At 45.4% G+C, this 23509-nt stretch overlaps 1 protein-coding gene across 2 annotated transcripts in view; it reads right to left on the bottom strand.

Annotated features, from left to right (window-relative positions):
• Window positions 1–23509, bottom strand: part of ZDHHC9 (zinc finger DHHC-type palmitoyltransferase 9) — a 377235-nt gene that overhangs the window by 198587 nt on the left and 155139 nt on the right. For both annotated transcript variants that reach the window (XM_069612973.1, XM_069612972.1), the window contains exon 3: window positions 6798–6958. In XM_069612973.1, coding sequence (XP_069469074.1) covers window positions 6798–6958 — 161 coding nt within the window. The remainder of the gene's footprint in view (window positions 1–6797; window positions 6959–23509) is intronic.

Genomic DNA, 23509 nt, shown 5'->3' with positions numbered 1-23509 from the left:
ACAAAGGGCGCCTGGGCACCAACATTAGCCGTCCTAAACTAGACTGGACCCCAGACCTGCAACAAAGGGACATGCCATACCACGCCAGGGCGGAGCCCACAAACAGCATCGAAGATAGCTCTGCAGTGGAGCCCTGGCCGCACGCAGGGCAAAGAACCCCTCGTAATGAAGCGCCAGACACTACTATAAGATACCAAGACATGAGGGACCAGCAGATATACACCTGAAGCGACTGCCAAGAGACTACGAATACATACAGGGGAGAAGCACGTATACCTTGTATACCTTGCAGTACAAGCCGCCCCGGAGCAACCCAGAGGTAGCCCTAAGGAGGGCCCCCAGGCCACAAGACACAGACGACAGCGCTGGCAGGGGAAGCAAGATGATGACCAAAACGGGAAAGTCAAAAAGGTAAAACAAACCTCCCTAGACATCTTTGCCAAACCCAGCCAGACTAAGGAGGGAGCTAGCCCCGAGACGCCAATTACGCCAAGCAAAGGGACACCACCCAGAGGAGACCAACAAATCCTGGAAGCCATTGCTGCACTGCAATAAGCATGGGAATCGAAACTCGAAGCCACAATAGGTGAACTGAAAACCTCCCTGGAAGCAAAGATCGACACGGTTAGCACTGATGTCAATCGCCTGAGACAGGATGTCAGAGCTATAGCCGAGCGGACAGGAACGCTGGAGAAGGAAGTGAAAAACAATGCCGAATCCAGCAAAGCAAACAGCAATGTAATATACATCCTGCAACAGAAAGTAGACAATCTGGAAAACCGCGCCGAAGAGGTGGAAGGAAGGGCGAGGAGGAATAATGTCTGCATCATCGGGCTTCCGGAAGGCGAAGAGAAGCCAGACTCCACGAACTATATTGAGACCATGATATTGCAGGAAATAGGAGCAGGGTCGCTCTACCAAGGATTCGCAGTGGAAGCCAAGGATTCGCAGTAGAAGGGCGCATAGAGCCCCGATTAGATACTTGAGTATTTCCGGAAAGGTGGAACAATTAACAGGGTGTCAGCGACCATCACGGCTTACCCAGACTATACCTTCCTGGTATAAAAGCGACGCCAGAGCTTTGCGGCGGTCAAGAGAAGGCTACGGGATTCAGGCTTGAAGTACAGACTGCTCTATCCAGCGAAGCTCAAGGTTCTACGCAAGGACAAGGCCTTCTTTGAGACTCCAGAAGACGCCATGACATGGATGGATGAGATAAACTGCCCAGATGATGCAGATGGTCGGAGCCCGGAAGACTAGGATAAGTAAACAGCTGTTACATCTTTATGGCTAGATGGGACTGGACGGTGGTGATTAGCCATGATCTAAGTAAATGCGAAAAGATGTAGCAGGAGGTGTTGAGACTGAGTATAAGGGCAGCTCAACCTGGAATTTATGGTTGGGAAGGGCCACCAAAAATAGTAAGATATTACACACCAACACTGTGATACGAGAGAGATACCGGAAGCGCGACCTCAACCCCAGTAGGTAGTTTAGGTAGGATACAGTAAGAAGTATCCACCTGCTGCAACCTCTGCACCAGCGTAGGTTGAGATGTGGGGGAGCCCGAGATCCAGGGATAGAGCTGGGAAACAGTTGGGAGGGAGGGAAGGAGGGAGGGGGAGTTGTGACACAAGTGGGGGGGATAGTGGGGGGAGGAGGGGGCTGCCTAAAGGCGGCGCCAAGAGTCTACCATCTCAACTAAGTCTAAACATGAGGAAGATGAACAAGAAGGTGGGGGGAGTGGGGTATGGCTAGAATGGGCGATTTAAGGATTGTGACATGGAACGTATGCGGGCTGAATAGCTATATTAAACGGAACAAAATTATGATGTACTTAAAGCGACAAAAAATAGATATAGCCATGCTACAGGAAACCCACCTGACTAGAGAGAAACTAGGGATGATGGAGAGAAAATGGAAAGGGACCACGGTGGGAGCCATATGCTAGAGGGGTTCTCACATGGATAGCACCCCACGTCCCTTTCAAATTGCTACAACAAAAGGCAGATGTAGACGGCAGACTTGTAATGGTGAAGGGGCTGGTGGGCAATGCCCCAAACAACAATACTGCAATGTTCTTTAGAAACATGTACACCAGAATTCGCCCATACATTAATGGATTGGTGATAATGGGATGAGATTTCAATTGCACGCTAGATCCCAAGCTAGACAGATTTGATGACAAGATGACCAGACCTAACCCGGCGGCAAAGTCCCTCGCTACACTTACACAGGACTTCCAGCTGATTGACATATGCAGATGGCTGCACTCACAACAGAGTATATTCACATTATTCAGCCCTGCACGACTTGCACACTAGGCTGGATTATATATTTGTGGCTGGTTCCCCGATGAGAGGTCAAAAGTGCGGAGTACAAAGCAGCGGTCCTCTCGGATCATGCACCACTGGTCGTAATGTGGCAGATCACACCTCCCAGGCCGAGGATACCGACGTGGAAGCTCAGAGCCGAGGCACTTAAAGATACCATATTTAGAGAAGACTTGAGGAAGGCTATACAGTATTATTTCGAATTAAACACAGGTAGTGTCCAGTCAGCGGGATGCTGTGGGAAGCATTTAAACTGGTAACGAGGGGGGAAGTGATCTCGAAGTCAAAAGGGCTACAAGGGGGCATATTAACAGAATTGCATGATACAGAAAGGGAGATTGAAGACAAAATGAAGGATGGGGGGGGGGGATTCCCCGGAAAGGACAGAGTCCATACTACAACTACAAGAGCGCAGAGCCCACTGGGAAAGGCCGAGTAACCTGAACTTTAGGGGATAGGTAGAAAAACAGCACGCAGAAGGGGACAAACCAGGCAGACTGCTGGCCTGGCTGTGTAAAAACAAAGCACCTAGCCAGGCGATACGAGAGATATGTAAGCAGGATGGCACAGTTGCGGACACCCAACAAGGAGTGAATGAGTGCTTCCATGAATACTATCAGAATCTGTATCCTGACAGGACAGGAGAAGGAGAGATGGACATAAGAGAAACATTAGAGGAGATTATTCTACCCAGACTAGAGGAATCAGACAGGGAAAGGTTAGTTACACCAATTACGATGGAAGAATTAAAAAATGTGATCCAAACCTTACCCACGAATAAAGCTCCAGGAGAAAATGGGTTCCCAAGCAAATTTTACAAGACATATGGCAGCACTGCTCCCCCCGCTACTGGCCATGCTGAATGAAGCGTTTGACAGAGGTAGGCTGCCAGTCTCTCTCAGGGAAGCGATCATAGTCCCACTTCTTATGTCCGGTAAACCGGATACGGATTGCGGATCCTACAGACCGCTCTCAATGTTGAATCAGGATAGTAAGATCCTCACAGCGGTGACGGCTAATAGACTGAAGCCAATAATTAATACCCTGATACACCATGACCAAACGGGGTATGCCCCCCCCCCCCGGAGGGGCATCTCTGACTACCTCCGTAGATTACACCACATTAGTGATCAAACAGCTGAGAACTCACAAGAACTGGCTTGATGCAGTTAAGGCATTTGACTCCGTCAGGTGGCCATGGCTGCTGGGGGTCTTGGAAAACTATGGGATGGGGCCGGCGTATTTGCGATGGATTACGCTATTACATAGTGAACCTATTGCCAGGGTCCGGACAGGATCGGTTATTTCAGACAGATGGACGTTAGGTGGTACCAGACAGGGATGCCCCTGGTCCTCAATGCTATTTATTCTAGCGCTTGAACCGTTAGCAGCATATCTCAGATACCAGTATGGGGAAGTGGGCATTAAAACAAAAGGAGGACAGCATCTGATCTCGTTGTACGCGGATGACAAGCTGCAGTACCTGCAATAACCGGAAGAGTACCTACAATACATCTTAGAGGTTTTGGAGCGCTACGCAATACTGTCGGGCATAACAATCAACCCTAAGAAATCCACCATATTCCCCCCTAGCAGGGGGTTGCCCCAGGAGGCATTACCAGTGTTGCAGAATGGGTGGGCAGTAGATACCTTCTGATATCTGGGAGTGAACATATACCATAAGGTTAAGGAAGAGTATTAGAACAACACGGAAGAGGCAGTTAGAGGACTAGAACGGAGCTTGACATTCTGGTCATGGCTGCCCCTAACCATGATGGTGGCATTACCAAGGCTGCTGCATAACTTCGCAAATGCCCCATATAATATACCAAAAAGATTCTACACAGCATATGCAGGGGATTTATTTGGCATAACTCTAGAAATAGGGTAGCCCTATGGAAATTGCAAAACCAATATGATCGCGCAGGGATCAGGCTACCTAACTTTGAGGTGTACTACCTAGCAGGCCAACTTCCATATCTAGTAAGATGGCTATCTGAGGAAGCCACGCCCCAGTCCAGATTGAGGGCAGAATGTGAACCTTATTTTTTAAACGAGTGGATGTGGGTGTATGATCCCAAAGGGGAAGAGATCAGTGTTGCTAGCCTTGGGTGGGGAGACCTGGCACAGAGCCTGCAGAATGATGGGGTGCCCGTTACCATGCTCCCAGCAAGTCCCCTTGGTGACCCTGAAAGGAGTGGACGGACAACTGAGGAGGATAATTAGGGAACAATGGGAATCCGTGGGTGTGACAACCTTAGGAGACATGTGGAGGGAAGATGGAAGGATAGAGTTCGAAACGTTAAGGGAGGAGATGGGCTTATATAGTGGTCAGTTTATCACATACGCTAAGCTGTGGAAACTGCTAGAGAAGACATGGTCGGAGATAGACCTTGCCCAGCAACCAGATGATGCTATAGAAACGCTCCAAACAGTGTCAGAAGGAGGAAATGAGGTCTCCAGAATTTACAAAATACTGATTTCAAAGGTGGTCCTACTAAGGCGTGATTGGGAAGAGGAAAGTGGGGAGACCATTAGTGATGGATTATGGGAAAGGATGCAGAGATACCATAAGAAAGTCTCGAGGAACGCCAGATTACAGCAGGTCCAGCTATATATCACTCAGAGCATACCTGACCCCCATGAAAATCACCAAGTTTGTGAATGCAGCTACACAATATTGCCCAAAATGTGGGGAGGAGGATGCTGGGATGGTACACATGTTCTGGGCCTGCCCTGAAATAGCTATATATTGGGAATAAATAGCAGACCGGTTGAACAACAAAAGGGATTAAACTAAAAGTGGATTCCCTATGGGCCTGCATGGTGTGAGGGGGGTCGAGGTTCCCTAGACCTCACAAACTTAAGCACGTCAACAAGCTAAAGGACCTAGCAAACAATTTAGCAAAACGCAGGTAGCCATTGGCTGGAAAGCGCAAGCGAGACCAAGGGTAGAGGCATGGTGGAGGGACCTTCTGAAATGGACAGATGCTGAGACGGCTGTGGAGGGAAGCAGCGTGTAGAGGGGGGAGGAAGAGGCAGGAACGCCGACGGCTTGGCTGCAATTGGTCGCCTCCCTATCGCGCCCAGAGCTCAGTAAACTGGAATCGGACAGCTCCCAGGATGGAAAGGGAAATGTGGCGACAGTGAACTAAGACTATGATTGTAGATGGCCAGACTCTTTGGGAGAGGGGGGAGGGTGTTTTTATGCACCATGTTAGGTGCACTGTTTGTTGTGGAAATTAATAAAAAACATTTTTTTTTTAAACTATGTTCCCTGGACACTCCTGCCCCAAGAACATTTGGGCTGCCTTCAACAGCTACCTGAACAGCCAAGAGGAGAGCGCATCAGAGAGAGACTCTTCCGCCCCCCCCGTTCCCCCCAAGCCCCAGAGTAACTATATGTAATGACTCAGTTCTTCATAACCAAATATCCTTGCATTCCTGGCTGTACTGCTCTACCTGAAAACGCCCAGCGCTTCTTACGTGTATTGATTGCTCTTAATGCTTTGACATGTCTTTCTGTTGTAAAACTCTGCCAATAAAAAAAAAAAAAAGTACAAAAACAAAACAAAAAAAGGTTTGTCACGTATCAGTGATCAGGGTTGCTTTACAATTGATGGCAAGTTAAAAAAAAATAAATGCCACATCAAGTATATGCAGAATGGCACTACTAATGTAGGTCAGTCTAACCTGTAATAATACTTTCATGTTTGTTTTCCCTTGATGCCAAGTAGAAAATGACAGATCAAGGAGTTAGTGCCAATCGCATATATTTTCTGAATGTGGCATGGCATTTTTTTTTACTTGGCATCAAGGGTCGTGCGCGCGCACACACACACACAAATTCTTCACCTGCGCATTCACAAATTCATTCATACAACACCTTTTATGCATGCAATCATAAAAACAAAAACCGAATCCATACATGCATACATACACATTACATAAAAAAGAAAAAACAATAACCTTAACTGCACGCACCCTCCAAACGCACCCGCACCACCACAGGAAGGACAGGATGGCCTTCGCTCTGCAACGCAAACATGCTGACCCCTTTGTCAATCAGCGTATTCATGTTGCAGGTCTCTGCATCACCACAACGTAAACATGCCTACGGACAAGACTCACAAGAGACCACTCCTCTCTTGGCATTCAGCGCGTCTACGGTGATAAATTATAGTAGGCAAGAAATCAAACGGTTCTATGGCAGCTTCCACAATAGGTTTGTCACATTAATATACGCCAGCACTTTAATTCACACTTCTAAACCTGTAACACTCTAGAGCGCAAGACCAATTACACTAGGTCATTTGGGACCAACTGTTCGTCAAATATATAAAAGCTGCACAATTCGGGGCACTTAAGAAGGCACCTCTAAATGTATATTAACTCTTACTTCCCCCAACACCATGTAGTTCATCTCCCTCTAGCACCATGAAACGCCAGATAAAATTCACATACCAATCTCCATCTCAATAAAGGCTGCTTCTTCAGGCAGGGCTCGTGGAATCACCCCTGGGTCACTGAAACTCGTACGTAGGAGTGTTGCCATGGCAAAGAAAAAAAGAACTACTGCAAACACTGGGATAGCTGGAGATAGGTTAACAGCGAGGTAGCGGCACCTGATAAGAAGAAAACAAACAATTAGGCTAACTACATTAGAAGAAACATATTGTTACCCAAGACAAAAACACCAGCATGACAACGAAAACCAAGATCAAACAAAACACAGAGCATCATCCTCTCAATATGTAGTTACAATGTCCACAAAGTTTAAAAACTCTTGAGCCATAGCTAAGAGGCAAATGGACAGGCCTCCCGCAGCTCCCAACCCCAGCATGGTAAAGGTCCCTTGATGCCTCCCCCACCCCATTAGGGAAGACGCCAATATGCAAGGACCAGTTATGGCAACAGGCTTTTGGCAAGATCTCAGAGTCCGAGTTAGATGTAAAGGAGAGTAGCAAGCAACAGCAATCAGTGAGAAGAAAAGTAGAAAATAAAAAATGTAAAAAGGGGGCGGTAGCTTCTTAGTAAAGCACTAGTCTCCTACATAGGACAGTCTGCGTGTTGCAAGTTCAAATCCCCTGGCAGGTGTGAGGCATCTGAGGGCATCCTTCAATATACTCCCCTTGGATCTTCCTCTCAGGTGGCCAGGGAAAGGCCATCGCTTTTGAATCCTTACACTGGGGGTGGATATGTGAGGGAGAATCACCTGGGTGGAAGGACCTCGGGGAGTGGGGAGAAGTGGTCTTCAGGCGAGACATGTTATTCCCCTTTCCTGTATGAGGAGTCGTACCCCCCTGCCTTCATAGGGTATTGCAAGTCCTTTCCCCTTCCACACACACCTACTGTCCCACATATGCCTTTAAGACTGGGAAGAGACAACTAGGAGTAATACACACTTCTAGCTAATGTCACCACTGTGGTACTGAGATGAGGAAGATGCCTATGCAGGGTCAGGCATGTCCAGTTTATTGGTACAATTGTGGTCAGGCAAAGTATTCGCACCGGCAACCCATTGAAAGGCTACAGGGGCTTAAAGGACGGGCCCAGCAGCGGGGAAAGGGGAATCTGCCTGGTGAGGAGGTGGCTGCTGCGAGGAGCAGGACTGGCAGAGAATGCCGTGTTTTGCCAGGGATTGAGAGATGTGAAGCAAACTGAGACACCTCAAGTTGTCTCCCTGGCTAAACCACAGGGATCTGTCATCCAGGTGGCCAGGACACAGCCATCACTATATGATCCAGTTCCTGGGGGTGGACCAGTGAGGGAGGATCAGCTGAATGGGGGTCTTCGGGGAGAGGGACACCGACGGGTGAGATGCGGTATTCCTCCTCCCTTCAACACCTTTTCTCCATCCTCTTCTGTAGGACATTAAAAAACACTGGTTTTACAACGAACTACCATGATTTTTCCCAACCGCAAACACAGATGGCGCTAAATCGCCAGAGCCATGTTTTTCAAGATGACGTCTGGGCCCCCTTTGTTTAGGGAAGGTCCTTTTAGAGTTTGTCTCTGCGCGCCAAACCAGGTTTGGTCTCTTTGTTCCTACGCCTTTAATCGGGCTTCAGGACTGAAGACCGTCTTTGGCGCCAGAGTGTCTGGGGTGGGCAGGAAGTGAGGGAGGTGCCCGAAACTCCCTGTGCTTAGTCTCATAGGAGGCCCAAATGCACTCTGGCGTGATTGGTTGGCTGACTGTCCGGCAAAGACAGCCACCCTGCTGGGTGAGTGGCAGCTAGGCTGGAATGAAGGGAGGAAACTGGATAAAAGACGAGTCTCTTGGCTTGGAAGGCAGAGTCGACCACTGAAACAAAAGAACCGAAGACGAGCTGGAAGAGGACGACTGCTGCAACTCCTGAACCATTGGTTTGCCCGGTGAAGCCCTGCTGCAGGTCCGATCAACTCGACCTGTAAGCCACCTGGATACCATTCTCGGAGCTGGTTCTATTTTCCTCAGAGTGCTGCAGGAAACCGAATAACCAGGAGAGGGACACCAGTCTGTGTGCTTGTCTACAGCCACCGGAATTGAAGATTTGCCATTGGCCAGCTGTTTGACCAGTCCCAGTCCAGAGGTCCCCCGACGTCCTCCCTCTTGTCCCCACGACTGATGCTCATGAACAGCGAGATCTGCAGGAACTGCCAGGAACAGAGGTCTTCAGTTGCATCTTTTTCTTCATTGTAAGGTACTTTTTTTTATTTGATTTTTATTTAAATGTTTTAGTTCGTCTTTCAAACCTTTCATTTTGCCTATTTATCGTTGTTCGCTCTCTTTCTTACGTTAGTTTATTTATTTATTTTTTGTGTAGTTCGAACATTGTGTCCAATCTTGCCTTTGAGGGGTCTTTTCTTTTCTTGTGTTTCTTAGCTCATTTGAGCAAGCTCCATGATGTTATTCCAGTATGAAACCACCACGTATATCATTTTTTTTCTTTCCCAGCTAGAATTGATGCCCATTGGTCTTCTTGCAAGAGCGGTGTGTGGTTTTGTATAAACCATCCTACAGCTAAGTTTCTTTTCTCGCTTAGAGTGGGGCATATCATTATGTGGTGCAAAGTTTCTGTTGTTGCTTCATCCCCGCAGAACCTACAGAATTTTTCTTGGGCAGGTATTTTTTTTCTAGCAGCCACGATTTCTCGTGCATGAAGGATGTTCAATCTCATTCGCATGAAAGTGTCTGATTTTTTCGCTGACGGGAAGCATTTAAGGTATTCTGGTAGTTTGTTGATTGGTCTTATGTCGCGTATACAAGGGACGTCCAATACATATGTAGACTTGATCTCATTTGTCTTTATCCAATCATTTTCTATAAGTCTCTTTTTTACACCTCTGGGGTCTTTTTATGAGCTCGTCTCCAGATATGCCTTCAGCTTCACATTTTGCTTCGATGCATTTTTTCCAGATTTCGAGTGGTTGTGCTTTTATCTCGTTTGTTTTTTGGAAGATTTCTAACGGGGAGCATAGTTTTCACTAGAGATCTTTCTGTACAGATCCATATGTTTCCAGGTGACGAGAGATTGCAGTGACTAACACTAGTTCTGCACGTGAACATGGCACTGGAAATGATGTTGGTAAGTTTAAGACTTTCCTCCAGAACCGTCCTTCAATCTGTTGCCATATGTTTTCTATGTTTAGTAGAGCTTCTGAGCCATATGTGAGTATTGCCGGCACTTTTTGCTTGTAGAAATGTATGACCGGTATCAAAGAAAATTTTCTGTATTTTACATGTAGCACTTTTGCTTGCCGTGCTAATGCCAGAGCTTTTTCTTTGAGGAGATGTGTCGTGCCAGTCTCAACTGCAGATTGATTCAGCCATATTCCAAGGTACTTGACTCTGGTTACTTCCTCGATTTTTTCTTTTCCAATTCGGAAATTGTTGGCGGGCCCCTTCTTGCATCTTTGCTTCATCAGTGTCATGATTTTGGTTTTCTTTACATTTATTTCGAGTTGGTTTTTGACCATGTATGTCTGTTTTCTAGAGCTATCTGTAAACCCTGCGGTGTTTTTGCGAGTACAACAATATCGTCTGCATACAAAATGCATGTCAGTATTGTGCCATTCAGTTTTGGTGGGTTGATCCGGGGTGAGTATATACATTCTTCTAAATGGGCTGTGTAAAGGTGAAATAGCGTGGCAGCCAAGGGGCATCCCTGTTTCAATCCTTTAGTTGTGTTTATCAAGTCTGTTAATGTGCCTTCTTTGGACATTCTTATTCTGGTGGTGTTCTGGTACAATAACATGATCGGTTCCAGGATGTTGCTTGGACAATCCCAATCTCTCAGTTTCTTGGTCTCTGTTGACTGAGTCGAATGCAAGTTTGAGGTCTATAAATCCTGCATGGATTTGTGTCTTTGATTGTATCGCTTGCTGTTTGAGCAAGTTCAAAATGAAAAGGTTGATGTTCGTTCCTATGTTTTTTATGAATCCCGTTTGCCTTCTGGCATATTTTTTTTTCCTTAGTAGCCCAGTTGTTCAAGCTCAGTAGGATTTTTGCGAAAACTTTCCCCAACGGGTCCAGTAAGACCAGTGGGCGGTAGTTGCTTGGTTCTTCAGTTTTCCCACTTTTATATATAGGGATTATGGTGGCTTGCTGCCACGTTTCTGGTATGTTTTTCAATTTTCTGTATAAGGTCAAAGATGCTTTTACATATTAGGCCCCATGGCTCCTGATTTTGTTTGACGATTATGTTGGTCAGTCCATCAGGCCCTGGTGCTCTTGACGCGTTCAAGCTCTTTATTGCGTCAGTGATGTCATCTAGATCCCAAACAAGGTGCCATGAGGGAGTCTCTGCGCACTTTTTGTTCTCCTTCCGCCATGTCTTTTCACCATACAGGTCCATGAAATATTTTGTCCAACTTGCCTCCGGGACGTTTGCTATCATGGCATCTTGTGTCTGTGGCTTTGCATTCAGCAGTGACCATAACTGCCTTGTGTTGTGGTTTCTTATGGCATAAAGCATGCTCTCAGCATCATCTTGCAGAATCATTGCTTTGTTGTTTTTCATCCAGTTGCTGTGTTGCTGTTTGGCCCACTTCACTTTTTTTTACGAAATCTTGTGAATTCTCTTTCTTTAGTGCATTTATTGCGTGTCTCAGATCTTTCTTCTTTTGTACTACCTTGTGGTTGTATGCATGTTGGTGTCTTCATTGATTTAGGAGTTCTTTTCATTTCTTTCCTGTATGGGTAGGAGCCATGCATAGTTCAGTTTTTGTTTGTCATCCAGGTTTGTTTTGGACATTATGCTTGGTAGCTTTCCCACTTTGTGCTGGCTGATCCTTAGTCTGTTCATTCCTTCGTTTATCTCCATTTCAGGTAGGGAACAGGTAAGTTTCTTCTTAGGCACGGTATTTAGAACTCTTTTCAATATGTAATGGTCGCTGTTGGCGTTTTTAAGGTTGGTAGCAAACTCTGTCTCTTTGTATGGTCCTTTGGACATATAGATATAGTCTATTATTGCAGTTTTGTTACCGTTTGCCCAGGTTTCAATCATTCAACTTCCTGTAGTGTCCCAGCAGTCTGATCTGAGTAGTTGTCCATGAGCTGTCCCTTTGTTCCATTTTCTCTCCCGATTTTCTAGTGCAAGATCGTTTAATTCATTACCTTACTTGTTGCATAAATGTATGGTTAGGTCGCCGCAGATTATACATTCTGAGTCTAGGTGTTTGATTTTGGCTTGATCAATTGTTGTGAAGACATCGTTTATGAAAGTTTTTTATTGCCATGGGGTTCCAGTATACGTTGAGAATTCACCATATCTGATCTTTCTCAGCGTCTTTGTTGGAATTGGTCCTGGCTTCTGTATTCCATAATTTAAGCATGGTTGCTTGGACCCAGGGGGTGATGTTTTCCCACTCAATTATTTCTATGTTTGCTGTGCACTTTATCATAGTCATAAGTCCTGCTGATGGCCGACCCTTTTTCCTTTTTATCGCTGGGTTCATCAGCACACTGTATCCATCACATATGGGTTGTTCTGTCAGCCAGGATTCTTGTATACAAACAATGTCTCTGCCATGTAGCATTTGACCTGTTTCTCTAAAAAGATGGCTGTGGCTGCGGGTATTCCAGGAGCATATCGAGAGTGATTTCGTCTTTGCATTCTTTAGTGGTTATCTTTGTTTGGTGTAGTAGTCCTGTTCACTTATGTCCGAATCTTCCAGTTGTCACCATATTCCTCGTTTGCTCCGCGATTCCTGCCACTTTCTGTGTATTTCTTTCTCTGTAGGTTTATGCCACTGTGCTTCTTTCTCTAGTCTTTTCCCCTCTGTCTCTCTTGATGTCTGGGCTCTCTTTGGGTTTGTTGTGGATTTCATTTCTTTGATTCTGATCTTTATCTTTCTGTCGGGTCATTTCCTGAGTGTCAGGTTTCGGTCTTTGTTCGCTATTCCTTATTTCTTCCAGGTCTGGGGGCGCTAGGCCGAATCCCAGTTCTTTTAAAATCATCATGTTTACAGTCATCCTTGTTAGTGCTCCTTTGTTGGTGAATTTGATCAAGACTTGATCTGTTCTTTCGTCCAGGAATTCTATTGTGTTGATGACTTTAGTCATTATTTCTTTCAAATCCGTTATCGTATGTAGCAGTCTTAGGACATTTGTTCAATTCAATATCAAGTTATCATTTTTCTTTGTTATTCTTTGCAGTTTTATCTTGTATTGCTGTCTTTTTACTTTTTTATAGTGGGTCAATGAATACCGGCAATTTTGGTTTTGTTTTCACTTCTAGTTCCGGCAGTTCTCGCTGTTCCTTTTTCTTTCTATTTTTCTCGATCAAGAGTTCATCTTCCTTGGGTCTACTTTTTCTGTGACTTTTCATTTCTTTCGCCCATTCTGTATTCTTCTGAATCTTCTTGAGTGTATGTTGTATCCTGTGTTTCTTCATTTGATATATCTTAGAGTGAAAAATCATATCCCGTGGACTCCTGCAAATGGATTTCTTCATAGTTATCTAAGGTGATCATTGAGTCTTGGCTCATTTGGATTTGTGCCTCTTCTGATCAATAATTTCCTCTTCATGTACTGACATCTCCATCAGTTCTTCCATTAATCTTTCTTCTGAATCATCTTCACGTCTTGGGGTTCTATTTTCTCTTTATTTTCGCCCTTTAAGGATGTTTTTACCTTCTGTACTTTGTTTTTGTGTTTTTCTGCACTCTTTTTCTGGAATTCTTAAATTTCTCAGAAATGCTTGTGAGCCAGTTTTCCTTTTGATTTTCCCATTAGTGTCATTTTTTTGTTTTTCCTCTTCAGCCTTCGTTTTACAACCTTTGCTAAAGATGTCATAGTTTTCTGTTTTTTCTAAGTTTTTTTTGTCAGAATCACTGGTGGATTCAAAGGCTCAGTTAGATCAATTAAATTATTCACTGGGTTTTTGTGTATTGTTTTTTGTGCAGCATGTTCCATCTCTTCAACAGCATCGTTCTCTATCCTTTTTTGCTCTTTGTTGCTCAAATGGTTGTTTATTTTTCCTTTTGTCATGTCTGTCTTGGGCTGGTTTCTCTGGTAATTTCTTTCAGTCATCATTGTGATCAGCGCGTGCATTAGATCTGATTTTTCAGCACGTTCGCTTCTTGCAATATCAATCAGTCTTGTTTGCCATAGATGGCTGGCCTTTGCTTCTGTGTCTAGACGTTCCAGCAGTTTCTTATGTGCATCTTGGTAAGTTTGTTTTGAGTGTATTAATGCTAATAAGGTGGCTTGATCTTTTATTGTTTCGATTAGGGCTTCTTGCAATTTCATATATGGGATGAGAGATTGTGATGTTGTCGTGATTAACATGTTTTGGAGATCCAGCATCGATGTTGGTATTGATGCCATTTCATGGTCATGTCCTTTCTCGCATCCACATATGTTTGTTGATGAATCTTCTGAGTGGAATGGTTTGTTGTTTTTTTTAGCTGGTTCATCTACAAGGGAGTTACCTTTGCTTGTCCTTTGCTGTCCTTCTTTGTATTCTCTCTCGATTGATTTTTTGCTTTCTTTTATGTCTTGGGCATTGCTGTTTTTCAGGTTCGTTGTATTGTGTGGTTTGTTGCCAAATACCTCTCTCCTTTTTAAGTGGCTTTTCATAAGATTTTCAATTTCGGTTATATAAAGCGATAGACGCGCTGCCTTGGGGTTTACTTGTTGGCGCTTGAGATTCTCTTCTACTCTCGTAGAGCGGTAAAAACATGTTAAAAAACACAACATTGCACTTGTCAAACTTATCAGATAATCTCTGGGGAGTCGAGGGGTGATGAGGATGGGATATGGCTGCAAGAAGCAAAACAAAACAGGTGTTTTTCACCGCGAAAGTCTGCGAACAGTTTGAATGTTCGCGAACAGTCCTGTGAAGTTCACCAACACCTCTGCATTACAGGGTTGGTGAAGAGAAGTATTTGGAAGGCTTATAACTTTGGCGCCACTTAATTAATTTGCATGAAACCTTGCACCTACATTCTTGACCTAATTCCGAATGTGTCTGCAAGGTTTGGTGGGATTCTGTCAAGAGGGGGCGAAATTAGAGGGGGGGGTCCCACAATAATATAAAGGCTATAAATGAGGGGCCATTTGACGAATCTACACAAAAGTTTGCAAAAAGATTATAGATCTAGATATAAATGTTATCATAAAGTCTGAATGGATTTTGTCAAGTGGACGCTAGGTTATATGACTATTGTATGTGCATACATTTGACACTTTTGAAAAAATAAAAAACATGGGTGGATTTCCAGCAAACTTGCGTAAGGAGCATTGGCAAGGATCTGAAAGCATGGTGTTTTATTTTTGAACAAGAGTCATAATGTCGGTACATTATGCAGGCGTCCCGGTGTAGGAAGAAAAAACCTTTTTGAGCACTCCGGGTTCCCACTTTGAGAACCTAAAGTGCTAATGGCCTTCATCCCTCATTACAGGGGCTGGAATGGGGGGATAATGGTCCGGAGACCTCGTTATCCACCCTCGCTTCGCTTGGGCTGATAACTTGGGCTGCTGGGCCGGTATCCACCGTTCCAGTCCCTGGAACGGGTGATTCACACCACAAAATTCCGATTAGCATAACACAAGATGCAAGTGGAAATGTTGGAAAATATTATTGAGTCTATGTACTTTACTGAGAAATGTAAAGTAGATGGAGTCTATACTTTTTTTTAGTTCTATTTTTTTTTAACTGTGAACGGTGGTTCCTAAACGAACATTTCTTTTGTTTTCAGTTGTATTTATTTCTGGCAGGAGAACTTACAATGAAGGTGGGGAGGGAAATGAGGGAAGAGACACCAAACACTAATATGGAGGGACAGGTAGACCGGGGAAAATATTGCGTGTGTGTTATTTCTAAGGTAGGGGGCAGAGTTTCTCATGCTCCTCGATTACAGCTTCAAAAGCACTTCGAAAGCGCGTCCCTCTGCAGAATGTTTTTTTGTAGTATGTACAGAGGACTGTGGTCTTAGAAAAAAAAATTGGATCAAGGGCCTCTTTTGTTACTTGCAAAGTAGCTGGTGGGATTTTGTGTCCCACAGAAGTAGGCTGTGTGGTTACAGTATTGGTTGAGGAAGATGAGGCGGAGGAAGACAGCCTACTAATTGCTAAGAAAGGAACAACCTTTCTAAGAGCATTGCGGTCATTGGATTTGGTGTGGCAGCACATGGAGGTGGTCCCGTAGGATTACTGTCCGGGGAGTCCGCGACTAAACACAAAGTTGCACTCAGTGCATTTTAGCCTTTGGTACATAACCAACAGTGGTAAAGAACTGCCAAACCGATGATTCTCTCTGGGTGCTAGAGGTAGGCACTTCCTCTACTGCATCTTATTGGTCCTCTTCATTGTCTAGGTAGTACAGCACTTTATTTGTTTTGAAGGTCGTCCAGCTGGTGATGGCTCTTGGGAAGGGGGGATGGCATTAGCTGATGCCATTTTTCGGATAAATAGCAGTTTTGCTAAAAAGTTTCGAAGTATGTACTGTGTACTAGATTATTAATGGATAATGAGTAGGAATAGGTGTAGGAGCTGTGCAAGGGAAATTTTGAAGTTGAAAGTTCCTAGATCAGTAGAAAATGCAGTTCCGAACTATCTGCGAAGCACAGATCTTATCGCGAAGTGCAGACGGGTTCTCGGACATGTCATGCCGTGTGCCAGCGTACGGTCATGTGGTACTGTCCGCAATGAAGTCAGATGTTTGTAGACATCTATGGATGCAAAAATCAGTTGAAATAGTTGCAAAAAGTGTATAGAAGAGTTAAAAATGATACTAGAAGGTGGAAAATGGCAGAGTTTTAATGACACTTTGTAAATTGGACAGAAATATTGCTATATTGGGTAAGTATGATATTAGTAAGTTGTAGGAACATAGCATGCAGTGGTAAAAATCCATTAAATTTACTGGAAAAAAAAACTTTGTTAAAAGGGACGTTATGGTTACAAGAAAAACCGAGAAAAGAAAAACAGAAATTCGCCAGTTATGACAAGCTAAGCAACCACAACTCGCGCCACCACCGTGCACTGCTAAGACCCAGGACATCAAATATGACATCACAAATGTCACTGATGACATCACATATCTAGGCCACTTGTTTTCGTTCACTAAAATATATAGGCCAGGTGGTTTTCTTCACTGACAGAATATCAAAATTGAAAAGGTGCTATATATCTAGACATAACTTTGTCATATGTTCTTAAAGTACTTTCCTGAGGGTTTGGTCTCAGCTCATGGTGCACATACATGGGGAAATGAGCAGGCCTCAAACACACAATTCATCTGTATACATGAAGATAAAGTTTAATGTTATTAACATTTTCTGATGATGCGGTTTCTTGCTTACTTTAGTTTCCCTGTATGTGCCTCCAATTAGTATGCATTGTGGTTCTTCAGATGTATTGTTTGTACTAGCACAAGTGTTGTATGTCTTGAATTGTTAGCTAGTTATTACATGTGTAACATTACTCAAAGCTCTGATGAGGTAGCATTCATTATTGTACTATCCGAAATAACTAGATTATAAATCTTGTACTTCTTTGGTGCATGCTGCAGTCATTGCCTATGTTTATATATGATTAGGTTTCTGTATTAACATCAACACTCCAATACAATACTTTTAGAGGAGTACATTCTTTAATAGATTAAGTAGTTCATGATAGTTCTCCCGATCACCCCTGACATCTTGTTACCAACAATATAAATACAACCCCTTGTAGGGACTTTTCATCAAAATTAATTTCACATGTGATGTCATCAATGGCATTTGTGATGTCATCTTTGATGTCCTGTGTGTTAGTCTTAGCAGTGCACGGTGGTGACGCGAGTTATGTTTGCTTAGCTTACATTAACTGGCAAATTACTGGGTTTTTTCGGTTTTACTTGTAACGATAACGTCCCTTTAACAAAGTTTTTTAATTGAATATATATATTTATTGTCTGTATTTTGTATAAACTAAAAGCAACTTTTTAAATTATATATATGAGACAATGCATTACTTACCGTAAAAGCATTTCTGATGGTTGTATCTACTTAGATTCACATGCTGTGCATAGGTCTGACATCCAGTGGTCACTGCAGAGTATTGCATTTTGTTTTTCGTAGTCGAAAAGGGGACGTCGACAAGGCGTGTCTGTAACACTATCCCTATAGTGACGTGCGTTGTACCCACAATCCCTCACGCGTCGAGGTCCCTCTGTTTGTATTTTTCTGCCCTGAGGGAGCCTTCTAGACGTGAGTGAGTACAGAAAAGAGAGAAATATAGAAAAGGATGTCTATGTTCCTTCCATCTGAGCGGGGAGGAAGGGTGGGCGCATGCGAATCTAAGCATATACAACCATCAGAAATGCTTTTACGGTAAGTAATGCATTGTCTTCTGATGTTTGTTAATCTGCTTAGAATCACATGCTGTGCATAGACTAGCGAGCAGTACCCGGAGTTGGCGGTGGGTTATGAGAAGGAACAGTAGAGAAAAGATGTCTTAATACTGCCTGTCCCACCTGGGAATCAGATCTAGAAAGTGCATCTAGACAGTAGTGTTTTGAAAAGGTGTGCACAGAACTCCAGGTAGCCGCTTTGCAGATGGACTCAAGGGCAACATATGCAATGAACGCTATGGAAGCCCCAGTGCCTCGAGTGGAATGTGCTCTTGGCTTGAAGGGTAGTTCTCTCTTAGCAAGAGTGTAACAGAGAGTGATGCATTGCACAATCCATCTAGATATAGTGGACTTTGAAACTGCATCTCCTTCTCTTCCTGCTGCCACAGAGACAAAGAACTGATTAGTCTTTCTCAGTGGTCTGGTTCTTTCCATGTAGAACATGACAGCTCTGCGTACATCTAGTCTATGCAGACTTTTTTCTCCCAAGCTGGAAGGGTTTTGAAAGAACGTTGGTAGTTCTATTGACTGGTTTACATGACATCGAGATGAATTTTGGTGCAAACCTTGGGTGTGTGCGTAGAACCACCTTATCCTTGTGAACTGTTACGAAGGGGTCTAGTACAGAAAGAGCCTGTAGTTCACTTACTCTCCTAATGGAGGTGATAGCTATTAGGAAAGCAGTCTTAAGAGTGAGGTCTTTAAGAGTTGCCTTCTGCATGGGTTCGAAAGGAGGGCCCATGAGTCTAGAAAGTACCACATTTAAGTCCCATCCGGGAGCTGGGTTAGCTATCGGAGGGTGTATTCTCTTTACCCCCTCCATGAAGGCCTTGATAACTGGTATCTTCCACCACGACACTAAGTTGGGAAGTGGTGTATGCAGAAAGTGCCGCTAGGTGGACTTTAATCGAATTGAACACTAGACCTGAATCCAGTAAATGGGTCAAGTACAGAACAATGTTAGTGGGAGAGCAGTCAACCGGGTTGATGCTCTTAACTCTACACCAGATGACAAATCTTTTCCACTTGCTAGAATAGCAGTGGCGAGTATTAGGTTTTCTGGCTTCCCTGAGGATGTCCATACATCTCTGCGGGAGTTGTAAATGTCCAAATTCTATGATCTCAGGAGCCAGGCTGCTAAGTTCATGATCTGAGGGCATGGATGCAGTGTCCTGCCCTTGTCCTGTGACAGCATGTTGTACGGGCAGGGAAGTTTCACTGGGGGAGATAGGGACATCTCCATCAAGTGAGCGAACCATGGCTGCCGGGCCCACATTGGGGCCACTAGTATCATGGTAACCTGCTCCTGGTGCATCTTGTGCACCACTTTGTTGAGAAGGGGAGTCGGGGGAAAGGCGTAAACAAATTTCCCTGACCATTGAATCGACAGACCGTTCCCTTGGACTGGTTCTGGGGGTACCTGGAGGCGTAACTTTGGCATTGTGAGTTCTCCAGGGTTGCGAACAGGTCTATTTCCGGGAATCCCCATTGCGTGAAGACGTCTAAGACGATGTCTTCGTGCAATTGCCATTCGTACTCTTCGGGCAGGGGGAAGTCTCTGCTGAGTTTGTCTGCTAGCAGATTGAGTTCCCCTGGTACATGTTGTGATAGTAGGAACATGTTGTGTTTGAGAGCCCACTTCCATATATTCCGGGACAGCTTGGACAGTCCTGGAGAGTGAGTGCCCCCTTGCTTGTAGAGGTAGTACATGGCTGTGGTGCTGTCTGTGAGGACCATCACTGTCTTTCCTTGTAAGTGTTCCTGAAAGGCTTTCAGTGCTTTGAACACCGCTATAGTTCCAGCAGGTTTATATGCTTGGATGCTAAGCTCGGAGTCCACACTCCGTGAGCAGTCTGATGGGATAGGTGAGCCCCCCATCCTGTAAGGGATGCGTCTGTGGTTAGAGTGGCTTCCACTGCGGGTGTGGCAAAAGTTTTCCCTAATAACAGGTTTTCTTTTGTCCACCACCGTAGCGAGAGAACCAAGGCCTGCGAGACCACCACTAGATCGTCCCATTGTCCCCTGGCCTGACACCACTGGCTGTAGAGCCACTCTTGCATTGGGCGCATGCGCAGGCGCGCGTGAGGTACCAAATAAATACATGACGCCATCATCCCTAGCAAGCGCATTGCTTTGCGTACCGTCACCTCTCGACCTGCCACATAATGGGGGATCTGAAACAGCATGTTTTGGACCCTCTCGTTGGAGGGGAAGACGAGGCCGTCCTTTGTTCGAATTAGAGCCCCTAGGAATTGTTTGATTTGGCTGGGGTCTAAGCTGGACTTCTTTTCATTGAAGAGAAGCCCAGTTGGGACAAAGGGTCTACGGTCTTTTGGGTATTGGAGAAGCATGTTTCGTAAGAATCCCCTGTTATGAGCCAGTCGTCGAGGTAAGGGTATACCGGGATGGATAACCTGCGCAGGTGGGCCGCTGCCACTACTTTCGTGAATACCCTTGGTGCAGATGCTATCCCGAAGGGTAGTACTCTGAACTGGTAGTGTTTGTTCTCTATCTTGAACCTGAGGTATTTTCTGTGCGCTGGCAACATTAAAATATGAAATTATGCATCTTTCATGTCCAGTGTTGTCATGTAATCCCCCTGTGATAACAGTGGGATTACTTCCTGCAAGGTCACCATACAAAACTTTTGGGGTCTGACAAACTTGTTCGCTGGGCGCAGATCTAATACAGGGCGCATGGTTAAGTCCTTTTTGGGTACAAGTAAGTACACTGAATAAATACCTTCTGTTACCTGAGATAGGGGGACAGCCTCTATAGCTTCTTTTTTCAGTAGCTCTTCTACTTCTTGAAGAAGAATAGTGAGCTGTTCCGGTGTCATGCGTCGGTTTCGTGGCGGTCTGTACTTCGGGGAACCGTTGAATTGGATGCAGTATCCGTGGGCTATGGTGGATAATACCCAGCGGTCTGACGATATTCCCTCCCATGCTGAAAGGAACAATGTTAGCCGGCCCCCGACCGGTGATGCATGGGAGGGGACCCGAATCTTCGGGTCATTTATTGGTATTGGGCGTGGAACCTTTGGGGCTGGAGCCGCGACCTCTTCCTTTGCCACAGCGTTGGCCTCTTTGACTGAACTGGGTGTTGCTACCCTGGTTAGAGGGCCAGTTGGTAGCAGAGCAAAATTGCTGTTGGTTTTGCTGCTGGCGTTGGCCACGAAAGGAGCGTCTATTGCCATAGCTGCGTCTGTTAGGGGGCCTAGAAATTTGGTCAAGAGTCTTGATGGTATCAAACTCTTTCTTCGCATGTTCTAGGGCCTCATCAACTGCTTTCCCAAACATATGTGTTTGTTCTATGGGCTTATTTATCAGGGAAGCCTGGGTTTCCGGCTTAAATCCCGAATTGTGCAGCCAGACATGGCGTTTGAGAAGTATTCCCTGAACCAGGTAACAGCCAGCCGTCTCTGCGGCATCTAAGGAGTTCTTTACGATGCCCTGGTTTACAAGAGTTCCCTCTGAGATTATAGCTAACAGGCATGAACGCAGGGGTTCTGGTGCGTCCTCTGCTTCGCTGCGCAGCTTGCCCCACTGTGCATCTGCGTAGCTAGCTAGTAGGGAATTGTTATTTGCAATCATAGTTGAGAAGGCGGCGGAGGTCGTGATTCTCTTCCCAAGTGCATAGAGCTTCATGCCCTCTTTGTCAGGTGGTGCCTCACTAGTGGATAGTGGTACCCCTGCTCTTTTTCTTGTATTAGTAACTACGAGGGAGTCCGGAATAGAATGTCCTCCGATGTACAAAGGGTCAGAGGACGAAGGGCTGAAGAGCTTTTCTATCCGAGGGTTGACCCCTCTGACTAAGGCTGGATTGGAAAGGGAAGGAGTTATTCTTCTCTTTATAGAAGCCAAGAGCGGAATAGACTAACAGGGGCTTTTTCTTTAATAACCTTCTCTACAAAGTCTATGTCAGGAAGAGTCTCCCCTGTGTCTATTTCAAAATGCGCTGCTGCCTTGCGCAATAGTGCATTAAGTGAAGGTTGGTCATCTATGGGAGAGGCGTTTCCAATAGGTGAATCCTTGGGAGGAGAAGAGTGAAAGACATCAGGGTCTGAGTGCACTGATGGGGATTGCCAAGGCTATACTGATGGGGATTGCCAGGGCTGCGAGGTAGCTGTATCTTCTTCAAAAGCTCCTGCACTAGTCTAAGGATCTTCTTCAAACCCCTCTTCCTCATGTTCATCCTCTCCACCCAAACACTCCTCATCTTCCTGGAGGTATTGCTCCTCCTCAGTGAGGTCATATGCGTCTGTAGAAGGGGGAAGCAGCCTAGGAATCTTGACCCTAGGGTCATCCTGGGGCCATTCTCTTGGTCTTTTGGGTGTGGGAGGGTTTTGGCTTCCCAAAAACCTTTCCATTTTCTCCATACAAGAATGGAGTCTTTCAAGGGTCTCATGGGGGACCCCTGAATAGTCTAGAGGGGGGAAATCAGTGTCTTCACCTTCAAAACGCTTGGAACGCTCCCACAACGTCGAAGAAAGGTTTCCTTCGCCCTCTGAAAAGCCTTCTGGTAGTTCAGAAGTGCCCTTAGATGAAGGGGGCAGTTCCTGGCTACTCTTGCGCTTTTTCGGCGTTTCCATAGCTTTTTGTGCGGTATTCGACGTTTGTTTCGTCGTCCGCTTACGTTGGTCTTCGGAAACAATTCTCGCCAGGCTCTCGACAACGAGTTTGTCAGTAGAGGGATCTGGTGTCGACGTTGCCTGTGTTAAGCGTTGTTCCTCGACGGCCGCTCTATGGAGCGTTACGTCGGATGATTTTGAGGTAGCGCCCGTGTTTGATGAAAGCCCAATCGCTGGTCGCGGCTGCGTTTGCGGGTGGGGCTTGAGACCCTTACGGTCTGAGGTAGAGGCCGGAGTGCCCTGCGTCCCCTTCGGCGCTGATGGATCCTTCGTCTTTGACGAAGAAGAGCTGTGGGTTGTGTGCTGGGGTCTATGTGCGTCCTTGTCGCCGCGGTGTTCATCCCCATAAGCAGGGCGTGAGCCGAGCCCGTCGGGGCCGGGGACGGACGTCGAGGAGCGCAAGTGCTCCTTCTGGGGGTTAATGACTTCCGTAACGGACGTCGAGTTATCACCCTCCTCGTCACTTTGTGTAACAGCGGCGGCGGGCGAGGATACTGACTTCGACATAGCGTAGTCCGCCCACCTCTTAACTTTTCGTTCTTTAAGAGTTCTTGGTTTCAAGAGCTTACAGGCCGCGCAGCTGTCCTCCTTATGATCGAGGGGCAAGCAACGATTACAGAGCTTGTGTTTGTCCTTCCAAGTGTTTTTGCCCCTACAGCGTGGGCAAAAATTAAAAGGTGTCCTCTCCATAGCTGAGGCAATTATAACTGGTGATAACAACCCCA

The sequence above is a fragment of the Ambystoma mexicanum genome, chromosome 5p, assembly GCF_040938575.1.
Source record: "Ambystoma mexicanum isolate Mex_15411 chromosome 5p, UKY_AmexF1_1, whole genome shotgun sequence".
In the NCBI taxonomy this organism is placed as follows: domain Eukaryota; kingdom Metazoa; phylum Chordata; class Amphibia; order Caudata; family Ambystomatidae; genus Ambystoma; species Ambystoma mexicanum.
The sequence above is the reverse complement of the archived record's forward strand: the minus strand, read 5'-3'. Positions and strand labels throughout refer to the sequence as shown.